A 25,233-nucleotide genomic window follows, 5' to 3' on the forward strand; every position below is an offset into this window, starting at 1 on the left:
AATTGATTAATTCATTCCGTCGATCGGTCCAGCCTTTTTCCCGGATTAAATTTTCGCAATTATTCGCGCTCACTCGCACACGCACAGCACAGCTCTGATGTTGGGTGTTGTAGCGCGTAGTGGGTGTAGTAGTAGATTTTTAGGGGCCGTGGGGGGCGCCCAAGGCCAAGAGCGAAGCATCGACCGCCAATCTATAAATACCTGCCACCTCGCTCGCATTTCTCTCCACACCCAGGCAGCAGCACCACCCCATCTCCTCTTCGTCTTCCTCCTTCCCCGCTCTTCCTTTGCAATTAACAGAAGAGGAACGAAGGAAGCCTTCCTTTGCAGCTTAACAAAACCGAGGGCAAAAGCGATATGGGTGCTTTCCTCCTCTTCCTCTGCGTGCTCGTGCCTTTCATCGTCCTGGCGCGCGCCGTCCGCGGCAAGAAGGGCGGCGCAGGCCGGCGTTCCTCCTCGCCGTCGTCGTCGTCGTGCGGCAGCAGCAGCCTGGCGCTGCCGCCGGGTTCCATGGGGTGGCCTTACGTGGGGGAGACGTTCCAGCTCTACTCGTCCAAGAACCCGAACGTGTTCTTCGCGAGGAAGCGCAACAAGTACGGGCCCATCTTCAAGACGCACATCCTGGGTTGCCCCTGCGTGATGGTGTCCAGCCCCGAGGCCGCGCGGTTCGTGCTGGTCACGCAGGCGCACCTCTTCAAGCCCACCTTCCCGGCAAGCAAGGAGCGGATGCTGGGGCCCCAGGCCATCTTCTTCCAGCAGGGGGACTACCACGCCCACCTCCGCCGCCTCGTCTCCCGCGCCTTCTCCCCCGAGTCCATCCGCGGCTCTGTCCCCGCCATCGAGGCCATCGCGCTCCGCTCCCTCCGATCATGGGACGGCCTGCAAGTCAACACTTTCCAAGAGATGAAGACCGTAAGTGCTTCCTCTGCTCTGTTCTGCTCTGTTTTGCTCTACTAGTAAAATGATTGGGATGCTGATCGTTTGTTCTGGTTGCATGGCGCAGTACGCTCTGAATGTGGCATTGCTGTCCATCTTCGGGGAGGAGGAGATGCAGTACATCGAGGAGCTGAAGCAGTGCTACCTGACGCTGGAGAAAGGGTACAACTCGATGCCGGTGAACCTGCCGGGCACGCTGTTCCACAAGGCCATGAAGGCCCGGAAGCGCCTGGGCGCCATTGTGGCCCACATCATCTCGGCCCGGCGCGAGCGCGAGCGGCAGCGCGGGAGCGACCTCCTGGGCTCCTTCATGGACGACCGCGAGGCCCTCACCGACGCCCAGATCGCCGACAACGCCATCGGCGTCATCTTCGCCGCCCGCGACACCACCGCCAGCGTCCTCACCTGGATGGTCAAGTTCCTCGGCGACAACCCCGCCGTCCTCAAAGCCGTCACCGTAAGTCACCATCCCAACAAGCAATCAACCTCGTTAGTACTCGATCAGAAGGCAGTGGCTGACATCGATCGGTTGAACAAAAACAGGCGGAACATGAAGAGATCGCAAGGGAGAAGGAGTTGTCCGGTGAGCCGCTGTCGTGGGCTGACACGAGGCGGATGCGGGTGACGAGCCGGGTGATCCAGGAGACCATGCGGGTGGCGTCCATCCTCTCCTTCACCTTCAGGGAGGCCGTGGAGGACGTGGAGTACCAAGGTGAGCAGCAGAGACATCCACTTCGTTTCGTTTGTGGCAGCGGCAGCGCGGTCGCTGTCGGAACAGCAGTGCGCGCGCTGCCTGACTGCTCATGAACTGGAAGGGGAAAGGACGTTTTCCTAACCGAACGAGCGAAAGAATAGACCAACTCGGCTCACCTCGTTTCGTTTCGTTCCGTTCCGTGCAGGGTACCTGATTCCCAAGGGCTGGAAAGTGCTTCCCCTGTTTCGGAACATCCACCATAACCCCGACCACTTCCCCTGCCCGGAAAAGTTTGATCCTTCCCGATTCGAGGTCAGCATCACACAACACTCCCCCTTCTTTTGTTTTTCGATTCCGTTGGCGATCAAAGTCCGTGGTTAGCTGATTTGTGTTTCTTGTTTTGTGACTCGTGCTGCAGGTGGCCCCGAAGCCTAACACGTTCATGCCGTTCGGGAACGGGACCCACTCGTGCCCCGGCAACGAGCTGGCCAAGCTGGAGATGCTCGTGCTGTGCCACCACCTCGCCACCAAGTACAGGTGGTCCACGTCCAAGTCCGAGAGCGGCGTTCAGTTCGGCCCCTTCGCGCTGCCGCTCAACGGCCTGCCCGTGAGCTTCACCCGCAAGGACGACGCATGATCCATGATCCATCCATCCATTTCATGCCTGCGTGCTACGTCAGGACAGCATATCCTTGCTACACGTACAATCTCCCGGGGATCAACAGCGCAGCCACACAGGCGATCGGACTGCTGGAAAACTCTGCAGTTCCATCAGTGTCCTCGCGCTGGGGGTGTCGCCATCGGAGGGGACACCTGTAGCTGTAGCTGCAGGCGCCGCGCGCGGGGAGAGCCGATCGGGTTGATTCCGTGTAAGCACGGGACCGTCAAAGTCCTTTGTACAGATTCTTCAGCGAGGACCATGACGGCCCGGCAAGAGAAGACCAGGAAAATCAATCAAAAAGACACAAAACAACGTAGGCAATTTTCAGCTCTAGAGATCTGAGGGCCACGAAGAAGTGGCGCTCAGTTGTAAAACCAACCATTTTTTATCCTTTTCTTTCAGATATTTTTTTTTCGTTTTCGTTTTTGGCAACACCGATAGGAGGAGGAGGAGGAGGAGAAGATCACCGAGACAACAGGACAGGAGGCCCTGATTGGGACCTAACTAAGATAGGTTGCCCGCCTGAAAGCAGGCTGGCAGCTGCTAGGCATCGATCGATCTCGCAAGAGCCAGAAGGGAATAACGTCGTGATCCTGCGGCTCAAGGCCCCGGGAGAGCGACTCCTTTTGTATTGTTGTTACACGTCCAATGCAAGAGGAAATGGCTTTCTTATGGAATGAATTGTCTATACTTTTTTTTTTCCGGCAAGGAATTGCCCATACTACGCATGCGCATACAAGTGCTTGTAATCTGTTTCTGAAAAAAGAAGAGGTGCTACTCTGATCTATCTCGTGTACTCCAGCAGTTGAGTAGTAAGCAACACTCATTCCCGATCGCCTCGTGCGCGTCCGTGCATGCTTCGAAGCAACAAAGTCCACGCTATACCACGTCCCGGCATAAAAATATCAGTTGGGCTTGGGGACAGGGCAAACCATCAATATGCATCTTGTGGTCTAGATCGATGCAGGCGCCACCGGCTGGCTTCTCTAACAATTTAAGGGCTAGCTCTTCGCTCCCCTGCGCGAGCGCTATCACGAGTTTCAGTTCAGGGCATCTAGAAGCTAATTTTGGAAGGTGTCTCCGCAGTTGAGTTTTTTTTTTTCTCCCTCAGCTAACCCTCACTCTGTTCTCTTGAAGCCATGAGCGCCAGAGCCCGGTGAAACGACGCTCTATTTTCGCTGCAGTGAGAAATTGCCGTCAGTTCGACGGTTCCCCTCAAAAGAAATTCTTCTGTCATCGGTTGTGTTGGCTTTGAGGGTTTGATTATCATTTCTACTACATCTCCTTGGGATCTATCCACCGCAAAATTAAGCTATGCTAGACTACCACTCCAGTACTCCTTGACATTGTTTAGTATCTTGGGGCTCCAGCTGAGGAAGTGTCGTAGTCCGTACAGGGCGATAGGTTAGCGATTGACTTTTTGGGAAGCAGGAGGGGAAGTGAATAAAAATAATTGAAGAGGCCGACGCATGAGGCTGCCCCCGTGTACCTCTAGTACGTAAGGTACCACCGAGGACAGGGAGGGAGGAAAGGAAGGAAAGCGAAGTTTCCTGGAAGCCAAGGCAGGAAGTCACCTCTCCTCTAATGGCGAGACAGATGGAATCCTATCCTCTGTGCCAATTATTCAGCCAGCCGGGCAGTCACGAGCCGGCATTATTCAGTCAGGGGCCTCCTCGCTCCTCAGCCTCAGGGGGGCGATCGATGATGATGGATGGGCGCGTTAGAAGAACGGAGCCAATTGGTGACAGGCAGACAGGCCGGACCCCGGAGGCGAGCAGCTGCGTGCGATCGAGGCCACCAGTTTCTTTAATCCGCCGATTCTTTCACTAAACAATGATCCATGTGGAGATTTAATCAATCGGCGGCTATCAATCAGTATGTTCCGGGCTTTCAGCTGTGCCCCGTGCGTGACTGACGAATCGTGCAGTCTTCGCAGTGGAACCGATCCATCTTGCTGCTGATTGGCCTCTCGATTCCCTTCCTTCTGCTTCCTCCACGTCCACTCTCGTGTTGACTCGTGGCTGCTTAGCAACCTCCCACGCCATGAACTGTACTCCTTGTCCGCCTTCATGTGTCAACGCATGCATGTACTCGCACCACATCTCTCACGGATACATATGTCAACAAAAAGGGTTCTTCGCGATTTAATGTGCTCACACATAGCTGTGTTTTTTTTAAATGTACTCACACCAAGACAGGGATACATTGGAGAGAGACAACACGGATGAAAAGGGAAAAACTTGTAGCCTTTGCCTCATGTTCCGTTTAAATCGAGACATGTTGCACTGTATGACTTCTCCGGGCGATGGCTCACCTAATTGTGCCACGTTGAAATTGCGAGGAACAGAAAAGTTTATCTTTCACTGTGATACTAGCAAGTACTGCCGTACCTGGAGCTAGGCCGGGGGATCTCTTTGTCTCGAGAAGTACTCCATCCATCCACAAATAGCGTACGTTTGAGTTTAAATGTGTCCACAAATTTCTCTTTTCAAAGATTGATTTTTTCACGTTACACGAAAATCAAAACCAATAACATTTTACATGCACTTAGCTCATTGGAGATTGGAGATTAAATTGGAGAGAGATGGTGGTTGTCACTGCCCAATGTATTTTTTTTATCTCATTTTTAATTTTTTTGAAATTCTCATATGTACACTTATTCGTGGACGGATGGAGTATTTCTTCCGGAGAACGTTATCTAGTAAAAGGCAGATTTTTTAGGTCCAATACATATGTCATTCTGATTAACTTCCACGATTAATGCGAATACAAACCAAAGAAAGTCCACAAAATGAAAGAGAGAGAAAGAGAAAGCACATGGAGATGTGGAAAAGTAAGAACGGGAAGGAAGAAAAACTGTACAGCTCCTGTCTTTATATCTGTTGAAGTCGAAACACGTACACGAGATTGAATCATTGGACGGTATTGATAAGAAATGGTTCCTCCTCCAATCAAACCATTCCATTTTAACATCATGTGTGATCACCATCACGTAAATGTTGGTTTTTCTGTTGTTTGCATCACAAGCTTTCTGTTTTAACAGCAACACGGGACTTTACTTTGTTCGTGATCGTAGGTGGGATTAACTACTCCTTTCGTCTCATATCAAGTAATTTTCTATTACATGTATCTAGACTTTTTTAGGCATAAATACAACCATGCGTGTGCAAATTTGAGTCACTTAATATGGGACGGAGGAAGTAGAAAACTTCAAATTTGTACTACAGTACACAAGTTTAATTAGATTGAGCTATGTGCATCTTCTTGGTGTAGAACCCGTGAGACCCTGAGAGTAATATGGTTTTTTTTTCAAGAATGCTACCCAGTAGGTGCATCATCGATTAAAGAAGAAGAGTCAGAAGGCTAGTACAACGCCGAAACGGCAATACAACGCCACCAAGTGGCAAATGGATAAAAGAACTATGTGCCAGCTATCCAACCACTCGAGAGTAATACATTATCTATCTTTAAACCAAACTTTAGATGGAATAAACTTCATGCATGTTTGTTCGCACTACATCTAACATCACAAAATGTAAGAAAGAGAAAAAAATAAAAATTTCGACCCTTAGCTTGTCAAAAGATATGCGCATGATCAGTCAATACATTTTGGCACCTAATTGTCAAAAGTGACATCCGGACTATTAGGAGATGAAAAAAGAATAAACACTAGTACAAAGTGATTAAACATTTTTGTTTCAAAAAAAGAAGAAGTGATCAAGCATTTAAATATACCTGCACTTTGTGTCCATTTTGGACTATACTGGAGTATTAATTACATGGTACCCTAAAGCAGTAACACCGTAATTAAGCTGATCAAATCTGTCACAAGAGGCAAATGTATATTTGCAGTTTTCCTTATACGACTATATACCACTGTCACACCGTGCATCACTTGAAGTCCGACACATCGTAGTTTACGGCGACTTCTTCGTTGGGTTTTCGTAGGATATTTGCAGTTAGATAATCGAATTCTCCGGAGTCCCGTTGGACGGATGAGGTGATGTAAGAAGGGCAGTCGCATCAAGTGTAATATAAGAGCTTCCGTGTCATCTCATGACATGGAGTTTTGTCGTGTCACCCGCTTTAATTTTCAACTGAATTGACATTGCAAAAATCTTCAAAACAAAAATGCAAGTGGTGGCAACGTGACCAAGCTGGGAGCTTCAGGTCAGGTCACAAGGAGCAAGCATCCATAAAACAACGAGTTGACTCTAGCATAAATCCTGGCTCCAACTTTTCTCTTGGTGTTCTGTTTTCCGATAAGAGCTAAAGAGTTCCTTTTTCCTCCGTATGGTTGCCGGCTGCGTGCGTCCAGTTAACGTGGCCTCTAACACGAAGTCCAGACTTCTACTCGCTCCGTTTCTAAATAACTGTCGCTGTTTTAGTACAAACTTGTACTAATACAAGTATTTAGAAATGGAGAAAATATCAGATTATTGTTGTGAATCTCCCCATACTCACGTACGGAGTACAAAAATATATTTAAGCGTCAGCAATACTGGAGAGCCTGCCTGCCTGCCTGCCTCCACGGCCTGGGCAATTACCCGGCTACTGAATGCATGCTGCTAATTAGATATACACATCCACGTTTGGTTTTCCGTGAAGCAAAGTCCACGCATTATACAATTGTACATTATTGTGTGGTGGCTAGCTTTGCTGCTCGTGATCGAACGAACCACGTCTCGTTGCGACCTGTAAACAAGTACGTCTGCCTCAGATCGATCCGAGCTTGCTTTTAAAATCTGTTTTAGATGAAAAGGCGCCACGCAAAGAGCGTCCTCATGCATGCATGCGTGGACTCGATCCTTAGCTTGTGCGCGCGCGCGACGTTAAATTATTGGAGCATCAAGGCATCGATGGGTCGATAGATCGGGGTCAAACTTAACTGTTTCTTTGACCTGTATTTATTTTTGAGTCCGTTGGCGTTTTGCGCTTGATTAATTGCGGAGCTAGCTAGGTCAACTCATCAACTTGTGCGAGCCCCTGATGAATGACAATAGCTAGTACTAGCCCAAATATGGCTCCGATTTTGACTTTCCGCCTTAACTTTGAAAAGGTGCACTTCAGAGCTGTCTGCAGAAATCGGCAGTAGGCATAGCAGTCCCTGTGTTTCATAATTCTTGTCGAAATATTACATGTACGTAGACATTTTTAAGAATAGATACAACCAATTTTGAACAAATTTGAGACAAGTCATTATGGAAGGGCTATTTTTCTGCGTAGCATAGACTTAAATAGTACTAGCTGTCATGTTAATCATAACGTCACATCGGTCAAGTTGTATACAGCATAGCATGCGCAATATGTTTCCTCCTAACAAAAAGACACTGTATTAAGCTTATGATATTAATTTGGTCCAAAATGGACTTTTTAAGCATCAATATTTGACTTTTGGTTTGATTTAGCACTGGAACCTTAGCTAGATATGATTGATCCAAAGCTGTACACAGTGGCACACTGTTGGTTTGACAAATAAGCAGGACAGGGGGGAGCTTATGATGGAGTGGTTGCTTCCATCAGCTCCCTATGACCTCTGGACGGATGCATTGCTCAGCCTATTTAGGAAATCGGGATACAGAGATCCTTGGATATATAATGGCCCTTGCAGATCTCAGAATTCTTTCAAAAGTTTTTCTTTTCTTCTCTGAGAGCAGCCGCTCGTCTGCGCCCAGCGTGCTTCATCAAAAGTAAATAAACACAGGCAGAAGCTTAACACGAGAGGGACAGACCGCAAAACTTCTTTCAGGCCCATCGTATCATTGGCCCACCATCTGTCGCGTTATGTACTTCTACTCCTCCTGCTTATTGTTATTGGGCTTACCGAACCATCCTAGAACTTCGGCCGAGAGTTTGCATGCAAGGCACGATCAAGTCTAAAAAAAAAAGTACGGTCATCAATGACAAGCAAGATTAAAAAAAAAAGACCTTCTAAAAAAAAGACCCAAACTGCCGTTAATAAAAATTTTTATAGAAAACTACCGCATTGATGGCTAGGGTTTCAGATCGGTACCGTTTACGTTTTCTTTACTAAAAACCGCCGAATTACTGGTCAGGCCAGCATGACGAGCCAACCAAATTGTGCATCCTTTTTTTTTTCAGGTCACGCATCCTTCTCCCTTGCCTCCGGTGTGATCTGCCGCCTCCACCTGCGCGCCCTCCTCCTTGGAGCTCTGCTGCTCCAAGCCCTCTGCCATGACACCCACTCACCGCGCCGATCTCCTCTGCCGGGCGAGGGCTAGAGCGGCGGCAGCGGGCGTGGGCCGGCAGAGCGGTGGCAGCGGGCACGTGCGGGCCGGCTAGCGCCACCGGCAGACCAATGGACCCGTCCGTCAATTTCGAGATTATTCGTTAGCAACCAGACACTTAATGCAATCCGGCGGTTTTAAGTAAAAAACGATACCAATCTGAAACTCTTGATGTCATGGTTTTCTGTAATTTAATAGAGGACAAACTGCCGTTAACAAGCAGCGGTCAAGTCCGAGCCCGGCCTAGTTTAGGCCATATTAGCCCACTAGAGCGTGCTTCCTTCCAGCCTCGTCATTAGAAAAGCCTAAGAGAGCCCATGAATGGACTGCCAGGGGGCAGTGGCTACTGGCCGACCAGAGGGGAAAATCGCTCCAAAGAAAAAACAGAGGGGAAAAGGTTCAATGGAGTTCGATACGTTACTTAGACCGTGAGGCGACGACAGGAGGCGGAGGGGGGATCGGGATCGGCGGCGATGGCGGCGGCGCGGGATGGGGAGGCCAGGCGGGCGCACGCAGCGATGGTGGGTGTGCAGTTCATCAGCGCGGGGTACCACGTCGTCGCGAAGCAGGCGCTCAACGTCGGCGTCAACAGAGTCGTCTTCTGCGTATTCCGCGATCTCCTCGCTCTCTCCGTCCTCGCCCCTCTCGCCTTCTTTCGCCGCCATGGCTCGCCCGTGCAGTCGCGGCCTCCCGTCACGCGGCGGCTCCTGGCTTCCTTCTTCTTCCTCGGGCTCACGGGGTAAGCCAAGCCACCCGCTCGCTGGGCGTCAGACACACTGATCGGCTGAAGCAATGCTGCTTCTGTGCTTGCAAATTTCGTGTGTTCTGATGCATTTGTGATCTGTGAGCTCGTCCTGTAGCATCTTTGGCAACCAGCTGCTGTTTTTAGTCGGCCTCGGCTACACGAATCCCACCTACGCGGCCGCCATTCAGCCGTCCATCCCCGTCTTCACCTTCATCTTGGCCCTCATCATGGGGTCAGTCTCACTCGTAAAAAATCTTCAGAGATTCTCATTTTCTTTATTCTTCAATTTAAGATTTCTTCTTGTTCCAGGACTGAAACGGCAAGCTTGGGCACACATGAGGGCCGGGCGAAGATTGGTGGCACCATTGTATGTGTGCTCGGTGCTGTTCTTATGGTGCTGTACAGGGGGGTAGCTGTGTTTGGTAGCAGCGAGCTCGACCTTGATGTTCATAGTAATGGCGTCATCACTGACATGTTGCAGCCTGAGCCAGTATCATCTTGGTTCATTGCATTTGGGCTGGAGAAGTGGCACATTGGAGTGCTGTGTTTGATAGGGAACTGCCTCTGCATGGCAACTTATCTTGCTTTACAGGTATTATGGATTTTCAGGTTGTTGTTACACTCTATTCCTTATGCACCTTGATGTTTGTCAACTGGGATATTCATTAGATCAGTAGTTTAATACTAGTAGGACGACTTTAGATCACAGAAAATTCTATTTTGATGAATATGTCTCTCTAAACAGGCTCTTCATAGTTTTTTGCCGTCTTGACACCCTTGAAGTAGGAATGAATATATAAAAACATAGGTTGGATTTTCTCTTCCTTGAAAGGGTACATCCTTTATGATGTGTAACAAACTGGCCACTACAACACTTATACTATTGAATTCAGTCTTTTATTTGGTGAATTGTTACAACAAGATTTGCCATGGAATGAGCAATTCATAATTTATTTGAAGGATGAATATTGCTATTTTTATAGAGGAGATTAGCTCTCTGGCGTTGTTGGAATATGTTTATATTCAACGTTACTTTGGCACCTTGCCTTTCAGAACTGAAACATATGCTACAAGATCAATGCGCGTCAAATTGTTTTGCAGAAAATATTCTTATGATACTTATCACGGTGTTGTTATTTCAGGCTCCAATTTTGGTGAAGTACCCGTGTAGTTTGTCATTGACAGCATACTCATACTTCTTTGGAGCTGTTTTAATGGTTATCTCAGGAGTTTTTACAACAACTGATAAAGAAGATTGGACTTTAACTCAATCTGAGTTTGCTGCTGCTGCATATGCTGTAAGCTTGTGTTAGATTTATCGTTCTCACATGTAGCTCCGAAGTGTCCCTTTTTGCATGGCTTCTGCCTTCTACTACTACGTTCGTTGCATGTTTACTCTCGCCTTTAAGGGACTGTTTGAGAGACCGGTATTCCTCGGTGAACTTTCAGTATTTAGTTCAAATTTGAATTAACTACTGAAACTTTACCAAAAATATATACCGGTTTCTGTAACAGGCCCTAAGTCATAATGCATCTGTTGGTTCTGATGTTGTATTGAGGTTTTTCATGTTGCGTCCTATGCACAGGACCATGAGTTGAGATTCTGCATCTATTTGTGGTGCTATAGAGGAGATATTTCTTACAATTAGCACTGCTTTGCATAGGCCTTAAAAGAAATAGTTGATGCGTGCCATCATGTATGTTTTATACTCAAACTCTCTTCTTTTTTCCCCTAATCCAGGGAGTAGTTGCATCTGCTCTTGGTTATGGTTTATTGACATGGTCCAACAAAATTCTGGGCCCTGCCATGGTGGCACTATATAACCCTCTTCAGCCTGTGCTCTCTGCTCTCTTGTCTGTGCTTTTTCTGGGAAGCCCAGTTTACTTTGGAAGGTGAGAATAATTTTATCACATGTTCTAGTCTTTAATTTACTTAACATTTTACTTTTGTTTTCTCTTATGTTAAAATACTGTTCAGCGCCTCTGTATATGTACTGATGTCTTCTTTTATTTTACTATGTGACATATTAACAGTCCAAGTATCTAACATTACTCAATAAAGTATAAATGTTTGTTTCTTCTAGCAATCCATGTTTCTCATCCCTTTTGATCTGAAGTATAACCTGATTTGTTTGCTTGCAGTATTATTGGGGGGCTCCTTATCATCTCTGGTTTATACCTTGTCACCTGGGCCCGACGGAGAGAAAAGCTGCATGGAATTGCAGCATCTTATGTAAAATGCGCACTGGAACCACACGATGGTGCTACTCAAGTCGTGAAGGGCGGAAACTTGATCTCCTGGCCCTTTGTATTCCTTTCTAGGCTGTGGAATGTGCCACATGAATCTTGAGAAGCTGGTGGTCCGGGTTATCCAAGTTCTTTTAGGCGTTTCCTCGATGAGAATGCATTAGAATTTAGATTTGGAATGCATTAGAATTTAGAAAGAGCAATGCGGCTGAGAAGATTCTAGTGAAGATTGGTAACAATGCTGTCATGGGTGTCGGTCTTGTACGTCATCCTCATCAGAAAATGATATTCTTACCTTTAACAACAGCTAGGATGCTGAATTGATGACCCTGGTACCAGCTTCACAATCACCAACTTACTGAAATCTAATGGTATGTATATCCTGTTAAATCCCTACAGATTTTATAAACTCCCTAACAATTGAGGTCACGCATGTATGAATCGGGAGAGAAAGAAATATGTGTATGAGTTTGCAATTCTTGGAGCTGTACTACGTTCTTCATCTTCTAATTAAGGCCCTTTTCAGCTGTTGTGTGTGATCTTAGTATCGGTTTATTGCAAAATTATAAACGCTATACAAGACCTATTTCTCCTATGTGTATGTCATGGAATCCTATACAAGACCTATTCATTTACCACTGTGTACATTGGACGTGTGGGTTGTCTTTGATGATCACTGGTGCTGTGACCGGAGCTCGGCCTGGGTGACGAACAGGCCATGGAAGCCGTAAGGGACACGGGAGGGAAGCTGCACCTCGGCAACGATGTCCAGCTCCGGCGACCGAGCATCCATGACCACGAACCGGTTATCGCCGGTGGCCTCGTTGTGCACGTAGCACACCAAGTAGCCATCATCTTCGTTGCCGTTGCCCTCCACGTCGTCCGGGACGAAGAATGGCTCCCCGGCGAAGCACCCGGGCCCAAAGTCCCGTCGCGCCGCGGTGCAGTCGCCATGGCCGGCGCGGTCGAAGTCGAGCTTGACCACTCCGGCGATCTTGGGCATGGGGTCGCCCACGCCGAAGTAGCCGTAGCGGTTGCGGCGGCCGAGGCAGCCCGGGTGGATGACGGGGAAGTCGAGGTTCCCCGCCGAGAGCGGCGTGCGCGAGACGTTCCCCGTGCGGAGGTTGATGCGCACGAGCTCGACGCTGGAGTGGACGAGCTCCATGCGGTCCAGCGCGTGCTCGATGGACAGCACGTTGGGCGCCACCACGACGATCTCATCGCCGCCGCGCTCCTCCCACGCGTTCACCGAGTGCATCATGTTGAACCCGGGCACCTCGAACCACCGCATCTCCGACTCGTCCGTGGCGTACCGGGGCAGCACGCCGAGCCTTGGCACCATGCTGGGGTCGGCACCCACGGGCGCGCCGCCGCCCACGACCATGCCCATGGGGTTCATCACGATCTGTATCTCCGGGAATATGGCGTAGCGCTCCGTGACGGCGAAGTCGTGGAGGAAGGACGGCTGCTTCACAGAGAAGATGGGCACGTCGGCGGCCTTGTTCCCGGCCGGGTCGAACCGGAAGTAGGTCACGAACGGGGGCACGGGCCCGTAGCGGAACGCGAAGACTTCACCTGTTATGGGGTCCTTCTTCGGGTGCGCGGTCATGCCCATGCTGAGCCGCCCCCCGAAGTCGCACCTGCCGAGCGTTGTCACGTCCCCGGTGGCCGGGTCGACGCGCACGGCGTAAGGGAGGTCCGACTCGCCCAGTGCGTAGAGCCGGCCGCCGAAGACGGCGAGGCTGGTGTTGGCGAGCCCGACGCCCTCCACGGGGTTCATCTGGCCCGTCAGCACCCGGGCCGCCGTCACGGCGCCGCGCGCCATCCCGGCAAGCCCGTGGAAGCCCGAGAAGACGTTGGGCATGACCGGCTCCCCTGCCTCGCGCTCCAGGAGGTACTTGTACGTCTGCACGTAGCGGGAGCAGAGCACGGGGTCGGATGATCCGGACGAGCCCTCGGGAGGGAGGAGCAGCGAGTGCAGCATGCCGTCGCCGTCGAAGAGGTGGTGCGGGCCGCGCGGGAGGTGCTGCGGGTTGGGCCCGTTGCGGATGTAGGCGCCGCCGGCCAGGCAGCGCGGGATGGCGCCGCGCACGACGGGGCAGCGCGTGGGCGGCAGCTCGTCCACGGGCGCGAAGTTGGCGCTCAGCACGTGCCGCGGGTCCACCGAAGGGCGCAGCGCCGGAGGGTCCACGAACGTGTTGATCGCCTCCTCCAGCGCGTTGCAGAACGCCACCGGCAGCGACGCCGCCGCCGCCGCCCGAGCCCGAGGCCGAGAGCGCGGCGGCAGCTTGCGCGGCGCGTCGGGTTCGCTGCTGATACGCGCTGTTCTCGCGGTGGTAGCGATCCTTGTAACGGCTGCGTCCGAGTGCTCTTCTTGCACTTGTTGTTGCTCGATCTGTTTCGGGGGCGAGGTGAGGACGGTGGCCGACGCGGCAGCAGACGGCGGCGGAGACGACGTGCTCTTCTTCTTCCTTCTGTGGCTCGGGTTCTGTGGAGCGGCTGAAGAGGCGGCAGGGGAGATGTAGGAGAGCCTCCTGGACCTTGGGGCGTGAGCTGCATTGCCTGGGTAGAGATCAGGGACGCAGAAGTTGGAGGTGGCAAGTGCTCCCTCCATTTTCAGCGATCTGCGGACCAGAAGACCAGTAGTTCTTAGCAGATTCTCACACCTTCGCAGCTTGTATGCTGTGCGTGGCTTTATATAGCTTCAGTAAGAGGCAAAACTTTACTTGGTGAAAATGTTCATTGCGTGAAAACTTTACGATTTATGTGGACCGTCGGATCGGCTTGTAGAAGAGCCCAATGTGGTTTCCACGAGACCTGATCAAGTGAGGTTCTGCCTCCATCTGGGTCTGGGCTCTCTGTTCGTGAGTTGAGATCAGACGGTCTACCGTGCCAATAATTTCCAGGTTTTCACGTCATATGTTCACTGCTCCATCCTATATTAAGTGACGAAATATTACATGTATCTACACGTTTTTAAGTATACTAGCAAAATACTCACGCGTTGCTATGGATAAATCAAATCAGATTACTCACTAAATTAGACTAAAATCACTATCACATATTAGTGGTACAGTCTATCTTATTTTAATTTTGGTGACAAACATTATCCATATGTCATATGTCAGTCTTTTGCAATAGGTTTAATTTTTTCTTTTTTCCTGTTAGACCAAAATATGACTGTGTTAACTACTCGCTCCGTCCCATATTAAATGCCGAAATATTACATGTATCTAACGTTTTTAAGGTATACATATATCTGTATTTGAGTAATTAAGTCGCTTATATGAACCGAGAGAAGATCTAGGAAAGATGAGAATAAAATTTAAGCGCAAAGTTTACAGGTGGCTGGCTTGCAGTGGGTTGTGGGAACACACTGTCGATGTTGACTGCGGCACACTCTGCAGTCTGCAGTGCACTGGGTAGTAAATCCTGCCAATTTGCATGCATGGTGTGGCTATGTACAGTACTGCTAGTAACTATGGTTGGCTAGTGTAAGAAGTGGCTAGCATGGACCATCACCTTTGTCCCCTACAATTTTGTGAGATTCCCAAGCAAGCGTGTGCAGTGCAGTTATCCAAAACATTACTAGGCAGGACAGGATAATGCACACACGTTTTTCTGAACATCTTTCCGAGTTTATCATTTTACTGTTGATGCGGACACTGGGGACCCGCAGTCCATGTCGGCCATTAATCATCGGCCCCGGCCACCACTCATCTATGGTCCTACTTGCTTCCCCGTCCCCATCCTCCTTTCCATTTCCAACCACCTCGAAAACCCCCTCGATTGCTAAAGAAACCATGGCGATCAAGTATGATCACGGAGTGTTACAACTTTCAAGGGCTCTAAGCATTTGACAGAGCATAACTGAGTTTCTTGGTGGCCTACCTCTAGCTGAAGTTTTTGGCCGGATTCTTGCTCACAGCCGAACGCGTACACGGATCATCACCAAATCATCAATATACGACACGATTCCGAGGACACTTCACAGTCCCAAACTACATATACAATTTTAGTTCGCAGAAATTAGCAGCAGCAGCAATCATACTCACCAAACCTTAGGCCAATCAGTATCATCTCCGATAATATCTGGAATGATCAACGTGCGTACTCCTCCAGAAATAATGCAGTCGATCGCGGCAGTGATCTAAAGATGGAGGAGGACCACACGAGCTTGCTTTGAGCTAGATATGAAACTGTAGCGAGTTTGATCGCATCTGAAGCGAGTGGCGAGGACGGCAGAGCCGGGCGACATCGGTGTCGCGGTGTCACTCTGCCGTCTCCGTCAGGATTTCGGTCATTCGACGGTCGAAATACGTAGAAACCTGACAAGGATTTATACTAGTTGTACCGTGTACGTACGTGGGTGGGTTGCCTTTGCTTCCACTCAAATCCCAACGGGCGCTACCATTTTAAGCGCATTTAGGATACAGAGTTCAGAGTAGAGCATAGATGTACTGGTCCTGGTAAGATTGGCCGGTTGGTGGATGTGGTAATTTCACAAGAGTTGAACTGGAAACTAAACCTATGGGCTATGGAACCCATTTATCTGGCCTACGTGAGTAAAGGAGGATAAGGCTGGGTGACAGCCGGATGTATGTATGTTGCCGGCCGGATCGATCATCTAAAACGAACGAATTGAACGACCGACCTGTGGTCGATCTATACGTGCATCGATCACCGCTCGCCCTTGGCGACAAGTGGCTGTTAACATCGTGATCTCGGAGGTGGGATGGGATTCACTGGTGCCCGCTTCAGGCTGTTGTGGAGCTCAGGATCCGGCCCCGATATTTTATCGCTTCAATCATCAATATTGGTCGATATTTGCTTTCAAAGATGTTTTATGCTCTTGCGCTGCTCGCTTGTGAGTTGGATCGAGAGTCCCAGAGACTCGAGTGTGCACCACATGCTGCTATGGTATCAGGGAATGTGTGGTTCACGTCAGGTGTTTTCCAGACTCAAGCCATGCAACTCTGAAGTTCAGCGGGTGTTTGGTTCACTGCCGTAATCGTGACGCGCCGCAGTTTCTGAACTCTACTTGCTCACATGTATGTCGTGCGGTATTGCAGTTTTTTTTTTCATCTTTAGCAAATCGTCTTTGCAGTCGTGACTTGTGACTGAAGATTGTCTCGCCAATAAAAAGAAGTTGGCGTCCAGCAAAAAGGTGTGGCTATATCCCAGTTCTCTGAGAAAAAACTTAAATTATATTAGAGCCGTTGGATTATTATTTTGACGCTATCCACTCCTCTTTCCATTCTTCGTTCCGAATCTTCAACTAAAAATCAGACAACTTAGATATAGCAAAATCATCGGCAAAAATATTACTCCGTGTGTTATTTTAGAATATTGCTCTTAAATACTCGTATCACTTCATGTACTCAACTTCTATCATTCTATGCGAAAAAAACTCCAGAAGGCCAGCAGGTTTCGTGAAAACACCACTTTAAAAATAAAAATTAACTCAAGGTGCAAATACCATGCAAGAAAATTCAGATACAAAATTGAACCGAACATCAACAAACATTCATGTAAATAGGAGCCAGTTCAAACTGTTCATCTACTATTCGCAACATTATGTGTGTTTTCTGTTTCTCAATTTGTAAGATCCGAATTTTTCTTAGTACAATAGTAGCCTGTATCATTTTTTTTGTTTCTCCATACGTTTCATCTACTAGTACAAGAGTAGTCTATTTGGGCAGAGAAAGTTGGGATATCCAATCATTCTTAAGTGCACGGTGCATCCGGCGCGTTACATGATGCGGATGCTACAGAGACTTCAACAATCATGTTAAGGGAAAGACAGTTCCCTAAAGAATGATAAGGGAAAGGCAGAGACACGTTTGTAACTTGGTAGCGTAATTTAACTGAAAGCCTAGAATTTCCAAATGAAACGCAAGAATGCCTTTTCAACTCAATTGTGAATTGTCAATTGACTGTACATGTTTGTGTATCCATATTAACAATATTCGAATTTACAGGAACAGGAGCACGGACCAGGCAACCAAATGTTCAGAGAAGCCCAGAACAGTCGAATTCTTCCTGCTGCTAAATTAATCATGTGAACCAGTCCAGAGATGCAGGATCCGCTAGCCTTCAGTTAAGTCCAACGACAGATTGATTGTCCACGCATCATGTCAACGACGCCTGGAAGCTCTTCCATGTCTATCCAGGAATTAGTCTTTGTATCCTTCTTCACAGATAGATACCAGATGGGCATTATGGCTTCTCAGCCTTCACTTCTTTTTGTGTGTATAGTCTTTAAGGTCTTTGCATACATACATGCTCATATAAGCATATGAATGATGCCACCGCCAGTGTAATTTGTGGTGAGCATTAACCGATGGACGGGAGAGAGGTTTGATTGAAGCCGAGTCCAGAAACCCCATCTAAGGAACCAGGTGCAACATGTTTCACTTGTCCATGCCGCCTGATATGACGGAGGAGCCTAGCTAGGAAGGTGCTGTGGCAAATGGTAGACGTATCACATACCACGGTTACATGCCGCCGTGCCCTTGTAATAGCCACATTCATGAGCCTGCTGTCACCCATAAACCCTACAGCTCCAAGTGGATTGGACCGAACCTAGAAGCAAAGAGACGAGTACACATCACAGGAAGTAGGTTAAAAATTCCTGGAGCTGGAGATGGGGTATGAAATGATCATGGCCTAGTCGGTAATTGCTTTATATCATTTGCTTAAGTATTGTATCTGGGTGACACAATTAGAAAGATAGTGAACTTGTGCTACTTTGCAGTGCTTACCATTGATATTACCACTGCATCTGCCTCCCTCCCCTGAAAGCTATCTATGGTTGAAGCCTCAACCCCAGAAAGCCCTGGATATTCTTCGAACTTCTCTCTGAGAAGTTGCACTTGAGCGATGTAGGGTGATTGAACGGCTATTGCACTTGGAGACACTCCTGCAATCATATGCCTCAAGGTCAAGAATTTGATATGACAAATTTGACGAATAAATAGAAACGCTGAATGATATGTGTTAAAGCAAACACAACCGTAAAGGATCAAAGAACTATGCAGAATGAAAAGAGCACAAAATCAATGTGGTATTCAATCAAAGAAGAATTAGATATGTATATACCGCAATGCACAAGATTGAGAACATGTTGTGTAACTATATCTGCTTCTCCATCGTTATAAAATGAGCCTGTGCCAGCAGGGTCTAAATGCTCCACACAATCAATGTTTAGAATTCCATATGGCATTCGGGTATCAAGTAAAAGCAGTGGGCATCGTGTTATCCAAGTAGCCTGAAATCATAAGGTCCAACTTAGGTCCAACTTAAACAGTACAAATACATAAGCAGTTCATATTAGATGTATTCATGGATCATGGCCAAAAGTCCTAAGCACAGAATGCACAAATTTCAAATGAATAAGCACAACAATTAGATGCAACTTGCAAGGCAAAAAGGGTTGGTCCCGGAAATGGTTCGGGTCCTACTATATGTTTCACACATAACACTCGAGCTAAAGAATTACCTCCAAATCTAAACGTGATATATAAAATTAACCCCGCCTCATTTTGAGTGTTAGTTTCAAAATCCTTAAAAAAATGGGAGAGTGAACTGGAGGCTATCCAGACCTGATTGTACCCATGGATATGGTGAATAGAATTTCATCAAGGCTCCGTATAGACATTTGGATGTGGTTGACCATCCATAATGAAAAGTGAGTGTGTGGTTCCCATAGTAATACTAGATGATGGCCCGCACGTTGTTGCGGAAATTTTTAGTTAGCACAAAGAGTATTCAAAATTGAAAATAATAATGAAATTGTACATTTTTCACTTAGTGGGGATAGCTTGATGGAAGTAACATGCATGCATGTGCAAAATATGAGTTTTCCACTAAATAGGTGTGAACAAATTAATTATATGATGATGTGGCATGCTTGCATGTTTAGAGAAATCTAGTAGTGGGTTGCAAACCATGATTCTTATCCTTAAATTAAAAACAAACCATGATGGCCAGCAAAATAAATATGTAGGTCTATTCTTTTCTAATACCTAAGAATCCTAAATACCATTTTTAATTGTTCTAAAAATATACCATTGTGAATTATGATTCTTTGTTTTTTTTTGCCAGGCAGATGCAATAATAAAATTGGCAAGGATAAATCCACATCTTGAATAGATCTGGAAGAACACAGGAAACATATTATCACATCCTATTGCAATAGACATATTAGAAAGAGCTTACTAAAACCGCGGTGAAAAAAAAAGTTAGACATGATTGCTAAGTAGTGTATATGCTTCTAACAGTTCTATTTCCAGACGAATATAGTTCTATAGGTAAGTCATGTTAGATAGCTACTTGTCTGACATTGGGCATGATCCTAAATACCTCCGTTCCATAATTCTTGTCGAAATCTTACATGTATCTAGACACTTTTTAAAAATAGATACATCCATTTTTGATCAAATTTGAGACAAGAATTATGGAACGGAGGGAGTAAGTAAAGGGTTAACGACCATATGGCATATGATTCAGACTCGCTTTACAACAGGGCAAATTCATTCAGTGGAGTCCAATCTCAACTTTGCAACTAAACCCAATGCTCAGTGGAGTTCACCAATTTTTTAAATAAAAGAATACCCGCATGGTAGTTGAGTTCAACAATCTCGAGCACTGAACCAGAAAAGATAGAAATGATAATGTATACCTTCACAACTGGAGAGTCGGCAAGAAGATGCGAAGAAACAGAATGAGAAGATTTGAGCAACCCATGATACATCTCTTTAGATGCCCAACTTGCTATTGAATCATGCATTCTGTGCTGGACCATCAGTCTTGAATTAAGTAATCCATCATGTAACGATGAAGCCCTTTCCATCATAGATTTACCTAGACCGCCTTCCAGGGCCTTCCTTGACAATATTGCAGGTGCAAGCTGGCAATGATCTCCTGCAAGAATACAACGTTTCCCCTGCAGTATGGGAATCCAGCAAGAGGGCTCAATCGCTTGGCCTGCTTCATCGATAATTACCAAGTCAAAGCAACCGGCTTTCCTGATATGTGGATCAGCTGCCCCAGTGTTAGTAGAAAGCACAACCTGTGCATCAGAAAGAACTTCCATGATCGTTTCCTTTTCTTTCTTTTCCATATCTCTTCCAAGTTGCTTCAGCAGTTGGCGGATGCCTGCAGCTAAAGAATCATCCTCTATGCAGTCCCTCAAGTCCTCTCTTAAGTTAGTTCTCTTTCTCTCAAGCTCCTTCATAAACTGACCAAGCCTTCCATTCACAATCTCCGCCAAGGACTTTGAAGCAACAGATGGTGATATCCGAGCAGGGTTTCCAACTCGGACGATGTTTAAGCCAGTACTTGACAGCCTTTCAACCATGTTATCAACTGCCGCATTGCTTGGAGCTGTCACAAGGACATTCTCACCCTGTCGGACAGCACGTACAATGAGTTCTGCGAGCAAGACTGTCTTGCCCGTGCCAGGAGGCCCCTGAATAACTAGAACAGGCCTCTTCTTATTTAAGCCTAATGATATAGCCCTTAACTGGGAGGCATCAAATGCATACCTCTCTGATAGCCTCAGATCAGGTAGACTCAGTTCGCCCCAGTCAGTCAGGCAATTCTGCTCCATCTTCATCATGTCTTTGCTGTCACCGAACAGGGTAGCTACCACGCTAATGGAAGCATTACTTTTTTGCAAACCATTCCTTTGAAGAAGCATCAATGCTTCAAGATTCCGCTGCCAAATAAAATTCTTGGGTGATTAGATTAAGTTATCACTTGTGTTGTTAGGCTAAAAAATAATACTGTCACAGAAGAAATGGGAATTCCACAGTTCATTGTTCTTTCTGGTTTTGGTCTTGTCCATTTCATACCACTTTAATCTATGCTACTTGTAAAGATTCAAGTTGGTGGTGAGTTCACTACTCCTCTCCACTCATACTTGTGTGTGGAACCATAACTCTTGCTAAAGACACAAATAAAAAAATACAGTAGGAGACTCGAGCTCAACAGCTTAGGTTACCTAGCATATGCCGTAGCACACATGATCAAACGTTTTAACTTAATATAATCCCAAGCAACAAGTTCTGTACAGAGAAATCAGTCAGTCTGTCCTCATGCATGTCTTTCTCCCCCGTTCAAGTATTACCTGTTGTTATATCAGTTGTCAAATTGTTTGAAGCATACAATTGACAATCAATCCAAATAAATGCACCCATTTGGCAGATTATACCCTTGCTCTTTTTATTTGGTTCTGTAGCAATGTGTGGGCAGTATGCTAGTATAGGATGTATACAAGAAATAGAAAATGGTTGCAGATCATCAGATAGAAACATTATGCTTAAATAAGCATGCAAGAACCAGAAGTAATAGTTGCTCCTGGCAAGGTAGTCCCCGAAAGCTTAATATAAAAATGCTTGTCGGCGATGAGTTCGTGGACTGGCGGCACTTCACCATACTATCCACCCCTCCCACGTTGAGCAAGGGTACCCTGCCGTTGATCATGCTCACGGCGTGGTGGATCTTAAAGCAGCAAAACTCTGCCGTCTTTGACAACACACAGCCTGATATCGCAAGCCTACTTGACACGATCAGGGCGGAAGCCCGGCTGTGGGCAAGGGCAGGGGTGGTGGGTCGCAGGTTTCTGCTCCCAGCGGTGCTTTAGCACTTAGGCGTGTAGCATTGTAATGTTGGCTGTTCACCCTTTTTGGGCTTGTACATAACTTCTATCAACACATCAAGACAAAAAGCTTTTTGTGTTTTCTAAAAAAACATGCTGAAACCAGCCCATCATTCAGAAATTCAGACCCTTCACTCATTGACATGATTCAACGTTTATGTGCATAATTCAAATACCTCATAAGTAAGTGCATCAGCCAATCCCTGTATCCGGTCAATGCGCACACTTTTGCCAAATAACCTGGAGAATGTAGGATCACCATGGCGGGATTCTAGAGCCACAGTAATGCTGCAACCATCCTCCCCAAGATTATAAAGAAAGCCTTGCATGCAGGAAGTAGCTCCCTCACCACGGCTATTACATGTTCTCACACAAACCATGTCCCCAGGAGACAGGGTGGTCGGAGGCAGCTTATGTCCACCTTCAATTCTGAATATAACCAAATGTAGGCCTCCCAATCCTACATGCAGGAGCAAACAATGTCTTAATCAATTTTCCAAAGTAACTGAATGAAATCTGAACATATACAAAGAAAAGAAAGTAGCCAAGTTTTGCTCTCTAACCAGTTGAGCTGCTGATTACATTCAAGTTGCAAATGGTGTCACACTGTTCCTGCTGAGCCTGCCCATGGCTCACCAAGTACTCAACTGGTTTGGGTGGCTCAGAATTATTCTCGAGCATAGTGGTGGCATTCAACTCCTCCTGTGTGAACTCCAGCTCCACATCTCGCTCAATACGCAGGAGGTCTGACATATGCCTCACAAAGTCTTCAATCCTATCTTGCATCAGTCTCACCTTCTTGAGGCTTATGCCAATGCTACTATGCACTGCTTTAGTCCGAGGAGTTGTCCTGCGTACAGCGGCCCGGTGATGTGTAGAATTGGCCATTTCTTTTAACAGCTTCCATGTATGTGTGGAACGCCATTCCGAGATGAGCCCCTGGTTCTGGTAACTTATCAGGACATCACGGAGCTCGCGCTGGAAATGGTCAAAAAGGGTTGGGTAGTGTGTGCAGGCCTTGAAGCAGAGTGCCTCCAGACCCTTGGGCATGGGGATAGCTGAGAGATAAGGCTGTGCCTGGATCACAAACCCAAGCTGGCCTTCTGCCGATCCCCAATCCAGAGTCAATGCGGCTGTGTTGGGCTCTGCCATGTCGCCCTGAAGCTCGGCCGAAGCGAATTTGGATGCCATAGACTGCATCCCCTGCTTTAGCCACTCCACCACGCACCGGCCAAGCTCCTTCCGCCCTAGTGGATCACCATTCTCGTACAGCGTTGCCACCCTTATGGACGCCTCCTCCACTGACGGCACGCACCCACCTTCTTGCTCTTCCTGAACCGTCCTCCTCCGCCTCCTCCTCTTGGTCCTGCTGCCATTGTTGCCGACAGGTCGAGGAGCCTGTTTGCTAGGACCCAATGGCGCAGCACGCACAAGCCTTTCCCTGGAAGAAGAGCTCTCTAGTGACCGCGGCGTTGACGGTGTAGGTGGAGACGAAGGGCCAGCAGCCAGAAACACGACCCTTCTCCTGCTCGGGGGCTGCCTCACACCGCAGGAAGAGAACAAGAACCTACAGGAGAGGAGATCAAGAGACATACTGATGCTGATGCTATCCCCTCGTACAGCCCCAGCTGCCGTCGGAGGCAGTCCCGCAGGCAGCGGGAGAGGAGCTCAGCTAGGAGGCGAGCGCGGGAAGGAACCAACCAACCGGCGACTCAGCTCTGCCTCGGCAGGTGAATCCTCACTGGCCGGCTGATATTCTCTCTCGGCGATCCCATGGCTCAAGAGTGGGGCGCCCAGTGGGAGACTGGTGGCGCAGGGCGCGGCGACGCTACGTCCATACGCGGCAAGTAAAGTGCCGTCTCCAGCTTTGGTTTCGCGCGGCTGGCGCGTTCCCCGTGCGCCCACGTCGTCTCCGCCCAGTTTCCATGGTCCCAAAAGCCCCTGATAGCGCCCATCAGAATATCCCGCTCACTTGGTATCCAACCAACGCATGGCGCGTGATTCCGCTATCCACGCAGACGACGGCGCGTCCAGGCGCTGCGCAGATGCAGATGCAGATTCAAATCCACTGGATCGGTGGAACCAAAATCAAAATTAGAAGAAGAGTCATTGGATTGACTGGATACTGATCAATCGTTTCCTTCGCAGGGTGGCAGGCATTAGAGCGAGCACCTTACCTGCGTGGTCGGTGTGGGAACAACATGCAGAACCTTGTGGTGGTGACACGCCTCGCTGGGCGGCTGCTCCGAGGCGCACCATCAGTCCATCACCCTCAGGGACGTGGCCCGCGTAGTTTTGTGAGGCTGCCCCGGCGGGCTGCCGGGCTGGGGTTGCGGCTGCTGCTGCGCCCTCGCTCTGCCCACACAGGAATGGTTATTTTGGAAACGAGAAGGTAACCAAGAGGTTACTTGTTCAGCCAGGAGTGACCTCTCTTTTTCAAAAGGAAAAAAAAAACTTGTTCGGCCAGACATAATCAATCAAGAAAGTCTTGAAATATTAGCCTGGGTACTCCTCATCTGCACAGGTTGCCTGCCGACACGGTAACACCGGAGTTATCTAGTCTCGTCTTCTCAGCCACATGGGATGGTAGCACCGGAGTTATCCTCTGGTTCTCTCTTAATTTTAAGTACATTCACATACATGACATATTTTTAAGTACATATTTAGTACGTGGATGAATTGTATCTTATCAGTTTTCAAATATTTTGCGTACGACTTATGAGACGACTACATTGTATGGTACATCACATTTATCTAGAAAAAAGCACATTACATCACAAATACATGACGAGTACATCAAGACACATCACAGATAAATCAAGATACATAAAAACTATATTAAGGTACATCACAGTCACCTAAGTCATAACGAGTACATCAATGTGCATGACGAGTACATCGAGGAAGATGTACTTCATCAACAATAAATTACATACACGATAAATACCTGCCCAATCCTCAACGGAGATAGACAAGAAAAGAAGAAATAATCTAAGTACACGCAGGTACGCACTCTGCTAATCTTTCTGTAGATCGAGA

At 47.7% G+C, this 25,233-nt stretch overlaps 4 protein-coding genes and 1 long non-coding RNA gene across 6 annotated transcripts; 3 read left to right on the plus strand and 2 right to left on the minus strand.

Moving 5' to 3' along the window:
* Positions 1 to 201: 201 nt before the first annotated feature.
* On the plus strand, positions 202 to 2,968 carry LOC100837492 (abscisic acid 8'-hydroxylase 1). Its single transcript, XM_010237556.2, has 5 exons — positions 202 to 912; positions 1,004 to 1,393; positions 1,480 to 1,648; positions 1,836 to 1,942; positions 2,049 to 2,968. Exons 1-5 carry the CDS (start codon positions 358 to 360, stop codon positions 2,265 to 2,267), a joined length of 1,440 nt encoding a protein of 479 aa, XP_010235858.1. The 5' UTR covers positions 202 to 357; the 3' UTR covers positions 2,268 to 2,968.
* A 5,931-nt stretch (positions 2,969 to 8,899) lies between these two features.
* LOC100845085 (WAT1-related protein At5g45370) lies at positions 8,900 to 11,921 on the plus strand. Its single transcript, XM_003570133.4, has 6 exons — positions 8,900 to 9,278; positions 9,400 to 9,516; positions 9,594 to 9,876; positions 10,427 to 10,582; positions 11,026 to 11,177; positions 11,427 to 11,921. Exons 1-6 carry the CDS (start codon positions 9,013 to 9,015, stop codon positions 11,632 to 11,634), a joined length of 1,182 nt encoding a protein of 393 aa, XP_003570181.1. The 5' UTR covers positions 8,900 to 9,012; the 3' UTR covers positions 11,635 to 11,921.
* Positions 11,922 to 11,980: 59 nt separating this feature from the next.
* LOC100845393 (9-cis-epoxycarotenoid dioxygenase NCED1, chloroplastic) lies at positions 11,981 to 14,225 on the minus strand. The gene has a single exon (XM_003570134.4). The coding sequence runs from the start codon at positions 14,143 to 14,145 to the stop codon at positions 12,205 to 12,207; it is 1,941 nt and encodes a 646-aa protein (XP_003570182.1). The 5' UTR covers positions 14,146 to 14,225; the 3' UTR covers positions 11,981 to 12,204.
* A 2,020-nt stretch (positions 14,226 to 16,245) lies between these two features.
* LOC112271856 lies at positions 16,246 to 17,900 on the plus strand. The gene is made up of 2 exons (XR_002965351.1): positions 16,246 to 16,698; positions 17,513 to 17,900. It is a non-coding gene; the product is annotated as an uncharacterized LOC112271856 (long non-coding RNA).
* LOC100845695 (DNA-binding protein SMUBP-2) lies at positions 17,413 to 24,223 on the minus strand. 2 transcript variants are annotated; one of them, XM_024462054.1, is made up of 6 exons: positions 22,758 to 24,197; positions 22,371 to 22,654; positions 20,215 to 21,252; positions 18,633 to 18,801; positions 18,296 to 18,453; positions 17,413 to 18,116 (listed from the first exon to the last, which is right to left on the minus strand). In XM_024462054.1, the coding sequence occupies exons 1-6, from the start codon at positions 23,785 to 23,787 to the stop codon at positions 17,868 to 17,870; spliced, it is 2,928 nt and encodes a 975-aa protein (XP_024317822.1). In that variant the 5' UTR covers positions 23,788 to 24,197; the 3' UTR covers positions 17,413 to 17,867. The 2 variants fall into 2 exon arrangements, with proteins under 2 accessions (XP_024317822.1, XP_024317823.1); XM_024462055.1 differs by lacking the exons at positions 17,413 to 18,116; positions 18,633 to 18,801 and having other exon boundaries at positions 18,297 to 18,453; positions 22,758 to 24,223.
* Between the last annotated feature and the right edge of the window lie 1,010 nt (positions 24,224 to 25,233).

This window comes from Brachypodium distachyon, chromosome 3 (assembly GCF_000005505.3).
Source record: "Brachypodium distachyon strain Bd21 chromosome 3, Brachypodium_distachyon_v3.0, whole genome shotgun sequence".
Lineage (NCBI taxonomy): Eukaryota > Viridiplantae > Streptophyta > Magnoliopsida > Poales > Poaceae > Brachypodium > Brachypodium distachyon.